Source organism: Vombatus ursinus, unplaced genomic scaffold (genome assembly GCF_900497805.2).
Source record: "Vombatus ursinus unplaced genomic scaffold, bare-nosed wombat genome assembly UNPS02000580.1, whole genome shotgun sequence".
NCBI lineage: Eukaryota > Metazoa > Chordata > Mammalia > Diprotodontia > Vombatidae > Vombatus > Vombatus ursinus.
Genome location: NW_020940358.1, coordinates 28,280,201 through 28,293,359, shown reverse-complemented (window position 1 = coordinate 28,293,359; position 13,159 = coordinate 28,280,201). Strand labels below are relative to the sequence as shown.

Sequence of the window (13,159 nt, the reverse complement as noted above, 5' to 3'; positions counted from 1 at the left end):
AGGATTTATTGAACTAAATTGTGCAGATGAAGAAACTAATGGCCTGAGAAATGTGATCACCTGTCACTGGAAAGGGCACTGATTTTTGAACTAGAGGACCTGGGTTCAAATGCTGCCTTTGTCACTTCCTTCCCCTGTATAACACTGGGCAATTCACTTAGATTTTCTGGGTCTCAGTTTCCTTATCTGTAAAATGAGGTTATACTAGATGACCTCTGAGGTCCACCTCTTCTAGCTCCAGATCTATGGCTGATCCAAGTTTTCTCAGGGCTCTGGACCCTCTCTCTGCCTGGTGGGAGCTGATTTCTATCACTCCCCTCCTTTCTTCCCCCACTTTGGGGCCAGCACCTTTATCTCATGGGGGAGCCCAGCGCTAGGACAGCCCACTAGAACGTTGACACAAAGGTTTTTCCAGAGAATCTTAAAATATCAGAGCTGTGGGGCAGCTAGGTGGCGCAGTGGATAAAACACTGGCCCTGGAGTCAGGAGGACTTGAGTTCAAATCCGGCCTCAGACCAACCACTTGACATTTATTAACTGTGTGACCCTGGGCAAGTCACTTAACCCCAATTGCCCCCCCCCAAAAAAGTCAAAATTTTAAAAAAAAGTTTAAAAAAATCAGAGCTGTAAGGAACCTTAGAATATAGAATGTTCCCAGCTGACACATGTAACATCCATAACACAAAATGTTAGTGTAGTCTAAAGGGAGATCTTCATATGTGGACATCTTTGAGTGATGTCCCCTGTTCAAAGCCTATTTGGAGGGATACCACTACTCAAAACCGTAGCTCACAGTACTCTCTTAATATTCCTTTTACCAGAGGTTAAATGACTTGCCCAGGGTCACACAGCTAGTAAGTATCTGAGATAGGATTCAAACTCGGGTCCTCTTGACTACTATTTATTTATCGCTAGTGGGAAGCTAATACTAATACTAATGTATGTATTGACTCCATGTACCCTAGCTAAAATGATCATCTGAGATCCTGGGGGCTCTAGGCCTGGTGGTGAAAGTGAATTTTTCTTTTCAGGATCCTTTAGTCCGAGGAAGGGACTCTAAGGTGAGGGTGAAGGGCAGCCTTACTTATTGCTGTCATCAGAGCCCAGTGCTGTTGACACTCACAAAGCCTCTAAGACTGGGGCACCTGAGCCCCACATGCCTAATGGAAATGATCCTAATCCCATTTACCCTTGGGAGAGCTGGGCCAGAAAGAAGGCATTTCAGGGTCACCTCTATTGGGTACCACTTGGGGTGGCACTAAGGCTAAGATCCCTAAGATAGAGAGGGGCTGGAAGACGATGGGGCTGTGGACACAATGGAATTCTCTCTTCCTACAGCTGGCAGGTGGAGGATCCACCTCCTACAGCCAGGAAGGAGGAGGGAATTCCAGAGCTTTGTCTCATTCACCCATTCAAGTCTGGTAGAAGTCAGTGTCAGGAAGTCCCACCTGCAGTCTAACCTGAATTTCTCATAGTACCATCTAATGGCTCATAATGACATATACAATATTTTAAAGTCTAAATCATAGATCATAGGATTTATAAATAGAAGGGAGACAAATGCACATGAGTGTATATGACCATACATAGAAAGATATATTAACAGCCCTTTGAGGCGCATATATTAATTCCCTCATTTTACAGAGAAGGAAACTGAGGCTCAGAGAAGACTTTTCCATAGTTACATTAGTTAGAAAGTATCACTGGGCAAGACTCAAATCCACATCTGCCTGATTCCAAGTGCATTACTATCCACTAGAGCAGGGATGGGGAACCTGCGGCCTTGAGGACACGTGTGGCCCTCTAGGTCCTCAAGTTTGGCTCTTTGACTGAATCCAAACTTCATTTCCATGAAGTTTAGATTCAGTCAAACGGCCGCACTTTAGGACTTCTGCTCACTTCCCACTTATCTTTCTTATTTTACTGTGCTCCTTCCTAAAGACTTTCTCTTCCAAACTGAAAATCAGGGTCTCACGTGGGTTCAAGAGGTAGCTCTGGGGAAGCCCTGGGAGGGGTGGAGTTGGGATTGAGCTGCCCATGATCACATTCCCAAAGGCTTGTGTAAATTCCTACTCCCCTTGAGGCCCAATCTTAATCTCCGGTTGGGGGGTGGGGTGGGGCAGGGTGTGTCCCAGAAGGAGGAAGGCAGCATGTGCCTTTCTTCCCACTCCCCCTTCCTTGACTCAGCCACAAATCTAGACCCCACGTTCTTTATTACCAGACACCTCAGGCTTTGCTTGAGTCAGGCTGGCTCCAAGAGTGCAGTATGAGGCCCCAAGGCCTTCTTCTCTTGGCAGCCCTGTTGGTCCTGGGTAGCCAGCTGCCTGGTACAGTAGGCTGGAAGAGGCATGGTAAGTTTGGGCAGCTGGGGAGGTGGCATGGTAGAGGAAGGGGCCATACCCAGCTTTGCCCCATTTGGCTTTCCAGCCCTAGTCTTGGGGCTTAGGTGGCTTGCATTGGGCTCCAAGACAAAGTGGCACTTGTCCCCTTGAGTGGAGGCCATGCTGGGGTATGTGCATGTTTGGATGTCAATGCATTGTGATCCTATGTATTTTTGCATGTGATTATATCTTTGTATGTGTCTGTACATGGGGCTGTACACATGGGACCCTGTATATACTGACTGACGTATCTGTAGATCTGTGGTCCTCTGGGTCTTTCTTTTTGTGCGTGGGCTTGTATGTTGCTGTGTGTCAGGGCACACATATGAATTGTGTAGATCTGGAGATGGAATAGAGAGGGGGGAGAAAGGAACATAGTCGGGGTGGGGGGAACCTCAGGCCAGGGACACTTTTCCAGGATGCATGGAAGGGGAGGAGAGACTGCCCTTGCTGGTGGAGATGGGCCAGGGAGGGGAAACCCTGGATTCTTTTCTCAGATCCTGGTCTGTGCCCAGGGGGCTCTCATAGGATAGATCACAGAGCTCTGACTGGTGGCTGATAGGTGAGCCTATGGGGTATGCTATGGGCTCTGGTAGGCTCCAGAGAGATCAGTCTAGGGGGTGTGCGGGCACCAACAATTCATTAGTGATTCTGTTTGGGGGTTGTGAGAGATTAGAGGATGCTGATGAAGGCTGTGGGAGAATCAGGGACTCCTTTTGCCAACTCAGGAATGTTTTGAAGTGGGATGTGTCCCAGAGGTGAGGATAGAGGAATCTGAAGCTGGGGGCAAATTAGAAGGTTCTGGCTAGGGCCTGGGAGGGAAGGGTAGGGAACCCTGTTTGGGGACGATGATCTGGGAACTCTGGTTGGTGGAAGGCAAGAGTTGAGGAAGTTTTCCCTAGGGGTATCAGGAAGATCATGGCTGAGAACTGATGGGGGCTGGGAAAGCAGAGGCCTACTCTGGGGACTAGGGGGTGGGGGATGACTAGGCTAGAGGCTGCAGGGTCCAGCCAGCACCTGAACCAGACAGGGCACTCAGTATAACCTGCTGCCAAGACTTTCAGGGTCAGGGAAGTTGCTTGGCAGGTGCCTCCCTCTCTGTGTAAAGGTTGATATCTGAAGCCTTCTACATCCTCTTAGGATATTCTGACCTATATTAGAGGCTCCTAGAGCCTGAGCAGCACAGAGGCAGGTCTAGCCCCTTCCCCATTAGGCCAGGGAACCCTGCACAATTGCTGACTGGAGTGTGGGGGAAGGGAGATACTTCACTGAAGGGGAAGCTGAATGGCTGAGACCCAGTGACTGATGAATTAGGTCATTTCCTAGGGTCATGAGGAGCCCAAGGGAAGAGACATGGCGTCCCTTGGTTTGGGACATCTGGGGTATCCTTAGAGAGTAGAGGATGAAGCTTGAGGCATTCCTAAGGTATATGAGGAACCTTGAATGACTAGGAGACTGCAGCTAGGACTGGCCCATTCTTTGGTCCCTTCAGTAGACCCAAGTGACTCTGGATCCCTGGATTCTCATATGAGAGCCAATGGTGTCCTTTGGAGCCTTTAGACTATGTTCTTCAAGCCTCAAGGAGAAGCCCAAAGGTGAAGAGAAAAAGAAGGATGGAAGGGAGAGGGTACAGTCTGAGGCTGAGTACTACTGAATAGTGTTTAAGTGTGGAGTAATCATAATTAGGACAGACTCTTCTTGGAAGGCAGGTCTGGAGCAGCATTACGAACAGAATCAAGGACAGTGCAGGCTAATTGACTGAGCTTAGGGTATTACCCTGGAAGCAAATTTTTTTATGGACATCTGTTCCTTCACTATCATTCATTCCATTCCCATACCTGTTAATGCAGTCAAACTACTCCCAAACAATGTTTGTATTTCCTCAGGAATCTCTGAAAGAACTAAAGGAATGTATTTCTAATGATGAGATGCCAAGCATCACCACAGACCAGTGGGGGAGAATTTTGTCCAAGGTTTTCTCTCCAAGGTCCCTAACATCCTACTACACAGGCAAGGGTATATATGTGTTTGTCTGTGATTGTATATTATAATAATCTTCTAGCTGGTTCCCTTGCCTTCTCCAGTCTATCCATCATAGATCTGTCAAAACAACCCTAATGAACAAATCTGACTGTTCAAAAGCCATCGGCAACTCACTATTGCTTTTAGAATCAAATAAAAACTCCTTAGTTTGGTATTTAGTGCCTTCCACAATTTAGCTCCAACCTATCTTTCCAGACTCAGTTCACTTTACTCTCCTTCACACTCTTTTCACCAGTCAAACTGGACTATTTTCTTGTCCTTAAACTCAACTTCTATGTTGTACCTTGGTGTTTCCTCCCCAGCGATTCTCCGTGCCTGGAATGCACTCCCTCCTCATTTTTGTCTATTGAAATCTCCTCCTTCAAAGGTCAGTTCAAATGCCACTCCCTTCACGAAGCCTTCCCTGATGCCTCCCAGATGAAAGGGATTGCTCTCTCAAATTTTCCCCCAGCATTTTGTTTGGATCTCTCCTTTGCTTCTAGTACCCCTAGGTCATGATTAATGTGAGTTCAAATAATGCAAAATTGAATTTAGTATGAATTACGAAATAATATCAGGTCACATTCAATGCAAGCCAAAATTCAACTAACTGGAGCTAGTTGAGGGTTTTCACACATCAATTTGTACTTGCCTATCCTCCAGTATAGATGTGGTATGCTGCTTGCTGCATGCCATCTTACCAACAGTTGTGTTAAATTCTTTCAAAAATAGCCCTAAACTCGTGATGAAAAATGTCATCCACCTCCAGAAAAAGAACTGGTGGAATCTGAATGCAGATCACAGCATACTAATTTTTACTTTTTTTTTCATTTTTTGGGGGGGAGGGTGTCTGTTTTCTTTCACAACATGACTAATACAGAAATGTTTTGCATGATTGCATATGTATAATCTATATCAAATTGCCTACTGTCTCAGGGAGGAGAGAGAGGGAAGGAGAGAATTTGGAACTCCAAATTTTAAAAAAGGAATGTTAAAAATTGTTTTTACATGCAATTGGGAAAATATTATTAATTTTTTAAAATTGTTCTTAACAAAATGGACAAAAGAAAGAAAAATTCGTATGGCAACATTGCTAGTACAAAAAAGAAGAGGCTTGTTATTACATTAGAACAAAAATTTTGTGTAATTAAAAAGCACGGACATGGTTATAACAACTCTAAAAATAGAATGAGATATCAGAATTCCTGACTGTAAGGAATATTATAAAATACGTAGGCAAAATAAAAGAAAAAGGCAAAATTCCATCAGCTTCTCATGGTTTGTACACAACTACGAGGAAGAGAAGTACTATTTCAATGATACAAATGGAGGTCTTCTTACTGTATGGATTGAAGATCACAATCAAAATGCATTCCTCTTAGCAGAGCAATCATCAGACAAAACCTTAGTTTAAGGCAGTGAAAGAGACTAGAAGTGAATTGGATAGTGAAGAAACTTTCACTGAAGGAATTGGTTAGTTTGATCAATTTAAAAATAGAGTTTAATTGCCTAACATTAAAAATTACTGGAGAAGTGCCCAGTGCAGATGAGGATGAACTAGCTAAGTGTCTAGATGTTCTGAAGACAGTAATCAAAGAAGGTGAATACACTGATCAAGGGATTTTTAATGTGGATGAAACAGGCTCATTCCAGGAAAAGATGCCTTCCAGAAGTTACATTTCAAACAAAGAAAAGACTCAATCTGAATTTAAAGTGTCTAAGGATCACCTAACACTTGAATTGGGAAGTAATGGAGAAAGGGATTTTAAGTGTCAACAAATGCTTGTTTGTTCTCAAAACCCTCCCACTCTGAGAAGCTACAACCATCTAGTTCTTTGGTGGCCAAATAAAACTATGGTTGACTACAACTGTTTTCAAAGATTGGTTTTTAGTTTATTTTAGTCTAGCTCACAAAAAAAAAAAAACCTGTAAGTACAACAACATCACATTTAAAACATTTTAAATAATGCCTCAGGTTGTCCAACTATACTGGGTTCATTGTGTGAGAATGGCAGCATGCTATCCGAAGTATTTCAAATGTAAGCAGCCAATTATCAGTTATTTTCAGTCATCCCTGACTCCCTATGACCCCATTTGGCAAAGATATTGGAGTGTGTTGCCTTTGCCATCTCTAGCTCATTTTACAGATGAGGAAACTGAGTCAAACAAGGTTAAGTGACTAGCCCAGGGTCGTATAACTAGGAAGTCTCTGAGTTCAAATTTGAATTTGGGAAGAGGAATCTTTCTTGAGAATAGGGACTATAATTTTTCACTTTTGCATACTCAACCAATCAATTAGTAAACATTTATCTGTGCTAAGAACTGTGTTAGATGCTACAGATACAAAGGCAAAAATGTAACAGTCCCTGCCCATAAAGAGCTTACGTTCTATAGGATGTGACATGTACCTATACAAAGACTACATACATAAACAGAGAGTTTTGCAAAAATAGGTGCTTAATGTTTATTAAATAAAATGTGCTTATGTATATATGAGACTGAACCTCTGTGTGTGTGTGTGTGTGTGTGTGTGTGTGTGTGTGTGTATGTGTGTGTGTAGAGACAGCATGGTGTAGTGGAAACAGTAAAGTTTAAAATCAGAGGTCCTAGGTTCAAATCCTAGTTCAGCCACTTGCTGCCTTTGTCACCTTGGACAAGTCATTTAACCCCTCTGAGCCTTAGTTTCCTCCTCTGTAAAAATGAGGCAGTTGGGTTAGATAGACCCTATGATCTATGTGGACGTGTTTCTGGGACTGTACATAGGGATGAGTGTTTGTGTGTCCGTTACACATGCCTCCTCAATCAGACCAAAGCTGTATGACCTTGAGCAACTCTTTCCCTCTGTGGGACTGTTTTCTATGTGGTCTGATGTGAAGACTGAACTAAATGACCTCTAAGGATCACACTCTTCACCCTTTTCTCCAGCTCTAATTGTCTGTGATTCTCTTGCAGAGAGATCAGGGGGCTGCCCACCAGATGACAGGCCATGCCTTCAAGTCATCCCAAACCAGTGCATGATGGACTCTCACTGCCCAATCGGGAGAAAGTGCTGCTCTCGGGGCTGTTTCCTCCAGTGCCTGCCTAAAGTCATGGGTATTTCTGCCCTCTGCCTCCTTCTGATCCCCTGCCTCTTTGTCCCCTGGTTTGGCTTGGCTCATTAGCTCAGGACTCTTTCTCTCTCTCTCTCTGTTCCAGTAAAGCGGGGCCAGTGTCCCACAGATTCAATGCACTGCATCAGCCCCATCCAGCACCTATGCAAGCTAGACAAGGAATGTTCTGGCAACAAGCGATGCTGTCCTGGAGCCTGTGGCCGAGACTGCAGGAGCCCTGTCAGAGGTGCCAATCTCGCCCCGTAGGGCAGAAAGAGTCCTTTTCCTGGTTGCTCCTCATGGGAGCTTCTAACAATGGCTGGCCCAGTATGGTAGCAAGGATAGATTTTCTCACAATCTGGGCAGGGGAAGAGAGGGAGCAGTGGTGGGGAGTGGAATTTCTCTTGGGGGCAATGAGACCCATGTCCACAAGCCTGGAGTGGGGGAACCTGAGCTAATGGCCATTGGTGAGGCCATAGCTTGAGTTCCTGGGCCATCTTCTGGTGGAAGAGACATGTTGGGTAGGTCATTTAACCTCTCTTAGACTCATTTCACTTTCTTTTTCTGTAAAATGAGAGGGTTGGGCTAAATAGATTTCTAGGGTGCCTTCTAGCCCTGACATCCTGAAACTCTGCCAATGGCAGATGGGTCCTGCCTTTTGGGGAGTCAGGCACTAGATTTTACTTCAATTCAACTTACCAAACCTTTATTGAATAGCCACTATAGTTAGGACCCTATGCTAGGCACTTGAACGAAGGCAGAGTGCCATAGTAGGTACTGGATTTAGAGTCAGAAGATTGGGGCTCAAATCTAGATGCTAATTCCTAGCTGGATATTATTGGTCAAGTCAGTTTTCCTCTTGGGACCTCAGTTTCCCCATCTGTGAAATGAGAGGGTTGGACTAGATGACATATAAAGCCCTTCTTGTCCTAAAAGACTATGTCAAATGTGTGTGCTGCCCATATAGGTGCATGTCCACGTGTAGCTTGTGGAGATGCTTGGCTAGATAGTTCAGGAATCTGGCCTACCCCTCTCCAAGGGAGGCTTTGATTCCTGACTGGAGAGGAGCAGCAAAGGGCTAGCTGCTCAGCTTCCCTCTGAGAGGGGAGTACTGGACATCTAGCTTGGTCCAGCTTCAAAAGCAACAGAGCCACTAACTTCCCTGGTTGCTAATGCTTAAAGGAGAGTAACACAAACATACACCTCTGGGCTTAATTCTTCTCCACCAAATGCTAGTTAAACGAATGGTGAATAGGGAGTAACCTCATTTATCCAAGCAGATAGCAAATAGAAATAGAACTTCTACAGATCAGAATATACCAGAAAATACCAGAAAAAGTGAATGATGTTAGATAGGAGCAAGCTGATATCTCACTCAACCAAGAGAGAGGCCCTGGTCGCATCCAAGGAGAAATTCTTTGAAATCTCTAGGGAGACAGGCTGGAAATCAAAGATATTTTGAAGGGTAAGCTTCCCCTGTGTTTGACACTTTCAAAGTCATTTTTCTCTCTCCTCCCTGTAGTTGGTCCCAAAGAGTCTGGAACCATATGGCCTCTCTCAAAGCAGGAATGAAGTCTTCTCTCCAAAACTATTGTACCAGGCCCCATTCATCTCCCCCCAGCATTGAGTCACCAGTCTCTCTGTCAATTAGGAGAATCTCATGCAAAGTGCACCAGGCTTGAAACCTGCATTCTAACTCTGAAATTTCTGTGATGCTATGTTCTCAGGAAATCATATCATACTTATATATCATACTTATTTACTTATGTATCTCATTATTTTCCCACCCCCACATACACACTAGATTATAAATTCCTTGAGGGCAGATACTATATTACTTTTCATTTTTATATCCCTAGTGGTGAACACAGGGCCCTGTATGATAGTAATTACTTTGGATCATTATGGATTTTTACTACTGTGGATATTTGTTGAGTAGCCTGAAAGAGGTATAAGATAGCTATATAAGTATAATATAAGGCAGAATGTAATAAGTGCATAAAAAAACCCAAAATCCAGATAAGGTTCAGAGGAGAGAATGATCCTGTCCAGTGGGAGGATCAGGAAGGGCTTCATGGAGGAAGTGGTATTACTGGAGCTCATCTTGGAGGAAATCCAGTCACATAGAATTATAGAGGGAAGGAAGTTCAGAACACAGAATGCTAGCGATGAAAGGGTCCTTGGAACAAAGAACATTAAAGTTAGGAGGGACCTTAGAACATAGAATATTAGAGCTGGAAAGAACCTTATAGCATCTAATATTATACCTGGAAGGCAACTTAGAACACAGAACATAGCATGTTAAAGTTGGAAGGAATCTTAGAACATAGAATATCACCTCTACCCAATTCCAACCTCAGAACATAGAATGTCAGGGTTGGAAGGGCCCTTAGAAATCCTCTAGAGGGGCAGCTAGGTGGCACAGTGGATAGAGCACCAACCCTGGATTCAGGAGGACCTGAGTTCAAATCTGACCTCAGACACAGCACTTACTAGCTGTGTGACCCTGTGCGAGTCACTTAACCCATTGCCTAGTCAAAAAAAAATCTTCTAGATAAACCTCCTTCTTTTTATAAAGAAGAAAGCAGAGGCCTTGAGCTTTGGGCTCTTTTCCCAGACTCCCCAGTCCCATTGAGCTAGCCATGCAATTTACCAAATCTTTCTGGCCTTCAGGGTCCTCTTCTGAAAGGTGGCTAGAGCTAGTCCAATTGTGTCCAGTTGAGTTGAGGTTCCCCAGATTCTGTTCAAGGACTAACCCCTTCTTTATTTCCCCAGGCTAACTCCTGCTCCCCTCCCCCAGCATTGCCTGGATGAGACAACAGCCACATTGGTCATTCTCCCTAGGGCCTCCTTGCATGCCACCTTTCTGGAGAACTGAGGGGGCCGGGGGGCTGCCTCTCCTTGCCATCATCTGGGATTCCTCACTATCTTCTGAGTTGGGATTGCCATTCTCTAAACTCGTAAGCAGCTCCACGATGAGTAGTGGGAGAACTGAAAGGACCAGACACCGGGAATGGAAAGTTGTCTTCCTAGCCCTCTCCGCGAGCTTTCTGTGAGACTTGGGGCGAGGCCCCTAAGCTCGCTGAGGCTTAGTTTTCTCCCCTGGAAGATGAGGAAAATTCTTTCCTCTGTCCCATTGGTACAATCTTGGGTGGGGTGTGGAGGTTTGAGGGCTTTTTAACCTGCCCATACTGTGAACTCAATAAATTCTGGCATTGTTTGTATCTCTGACCACGGATAATATGCTTTGATTAAGAACCTGTATGTGGAATGAGGGTGAAGAGGTGAGAGGCTGGGGGAGGTGGTGGTGGGAATGAACCCTTAAATTAGGAGTCAGAAGACCTTGCTTCCAGTCCCACCTTGGCCACTGATTACCTATGTGACTTTGGGCAAATAATAATAATAACAACAATAACAACAATAGGTAGCACTTAGGTGATGCTGTGAACGTGCTTTAAGGTTTGCAAAGTGCTCTGCGAATGTTACCTGATTTGATCCTCATAACAACCCTGTGAGGTAGGTGCTATTATCAGGGAAACAAGGCTGAGAGAAAATGAGACTTGCACAGGGAGAGGATTTCAACTCCGACTTTCCTGTCTCTCTTTCTAATGTTCTATCGATTCCACCATCTCGCTCCCTTTAGGAGGTGAGAGGGGTGGGGAAGGGGGCTGGTATTGGGGATGACACTGAGGTCTAGGGATGTGACCCACCTCTCTTCCTGCTATCCCTCAACAAGGAAGGCCAGATGACACTTACTTCATCATGGCACACTCCCCCCACACCCCACCCCTGCTATGTGTTAAGCCCTTGAAGGTGAAAAGGTATGCATGTAATTTTGCTTTCTCTCTTTTTAGTCAGGTTTTAGCCGGGGGGGGGGCATCTAACAAAACACAAAATAGCACACAATAGCAGATTAGAGTTATCCACTCCAACCCTGCCATTGTACAGACACTAAAGCTGAGGCCCAAGAGAGGGGATTTGTTGTGTCTCATGTCAGATAATGAATTATGTTGGTACTAGAACTTGGGGCTGCTGATTACCTGGCCACAGCGCTCTCCTCGTCTTGCTGCCTTTTTTCCCCTCCCCTGGTCCCAACAGACAGATAAGCAGATGTTCAGATCCTGCACATGAGAGGAAAGACGATGCAGAGTGAATGCTGCCTACCTTCCCTTGGCCTCTCAGGCCTGGCATGTCCACAGTAGCGTAAGGGCAAGTAGGAAGACGAGGAGAAGCTGGGGGTGGGTGGAGAGGCAGGGCACACTGGAGTCAGCTCTAAAGCACTGCTAAATTTTTGGTGTGGATCTTCATACCTCGGATATCAGCAAACCACAAATCAAGGTTTGATTGTTTTATTGATTGTTTAAACTTGAGAAAGTGATGGAGAAAATATTAATGCTGTAGGTTAAACCAGAGTGCCAGTTGTTAAACGTTTTCTAGCACACCTCATCAAATTGGCCCTCCCTAGGTTTGGGGGGATCCTTGATATTTACTATTTTGGTGACCTTGAGCAATCCACTTAGCTTCTCTGGGCCTCAGTTTCCTCATGTGTAAAATGAGGGAACTGGACTAGAAGGCCTCTAAAATCCTTTCCAGCTCTAAATTCTATTAATCCATTCAGGGTCCAAGAATGTCTCCCACTAACCAGGCTGCTGCAAAGCAAGGCACCTTCCACACTGGGCCAGGACACGCTCCAAATGATTCAATTAAAAATGGTTAAATGCCAATGACATACAGAGTACTAACCATGCCCCTAGGAGATATATATGTAGATATATATGTAACACACATATAATATCATATATATTATAATATATACCTATATGCATATACACAGTCATCCATCTATATGTGGGTATGTATGTGTATATATACATACATACACATACATATGTATACACATATATCTATATCTATGTATCTATGTCTATATATATCTATGCATATAGATATATAGGGTATAGATGGATAGATAGATGGATGGATAGATAGAAAGATAGAAAGATGGACAGAAAGACAAATAGAAAGATGATAGATGGATGGATAGATAGAAAGATGGATGGATGGATGGATAGATGGATACATAGAGAAAAAGATGGATGAATAGATAGATTAGATAGATGGATGGATAGATAGATGGATAGATAAATAGAAAGAAAGATAGACAGAAAGATGATGGATGGATAGATAGAAAGATGAATAGATAGCTGGATGGATGGATAGATGGATAAATAAAAAGATAAAAAGAAAGATGGATAGATAGATAGATAGATAGATAGATAGATAGATAGATAGATAGATAGATAGATAGACTGAAGCACTGAGCAGTTAAATCCTGCTCGGGATATATACATATCTTGTCCTTGAAAGCTAGAATTGTTCTCTTACTGTTACAAGAGACCTCTCACAGAAGGGAGGGGGGTAATCTATAAATATTTGTAAAATAGAAGCAAAAAATCAATAAACAAAAAGGAACAGAAATTGTGTCTGTGTAAAAACTAAGTTAGAATCCCACTTCAAGCATGTTCTAGCTGTGTGACCCTGAGCGAGCCCCTTGAGTCCTCTGGGCTTCAGTTTCCGTATCTGTGAAATGAGTGGGTTGGACTCAGCAGACCTCTCTGGGGTCTCTTTCAGCACTGACTCTCAGATCTCATGATGCCAAGCTGGCTG

At 44.1% G+C, this 13,159-nt stretch overlaps 1 protein-coding gene across 1 annotated transcript; it reads left to right on the top strand.

Moving 5' to 3' along the window:
- Window positions 1-2,165: 2,165 nt before the first annotated feature.
- WFDC5 (WAP four-disulfide core domain 5) lies at window positions 2,166-10,716 on the top strand. The gene is made up of 4 exons (XM_027848937.1): window positions 2,166-2,351; window positions 7,356-7,496; window positions 7,599-7,739; window positions 10,268-10,716. The coding sequence occupies exons 1-4, from the start codon at window positions 2,267-2,269 to the stop codon at window positions 10,270-10,272; spliced, it is 372 nt and encodes a 123-aa protein (XP_027704738.1). The 5' UTR covers window positions 2,166-2,266; the 3' UTR covers window positions 10,273-10,716.
- Window positions 10,717-13,159: the final 2,443 nt, after the last annotated feature.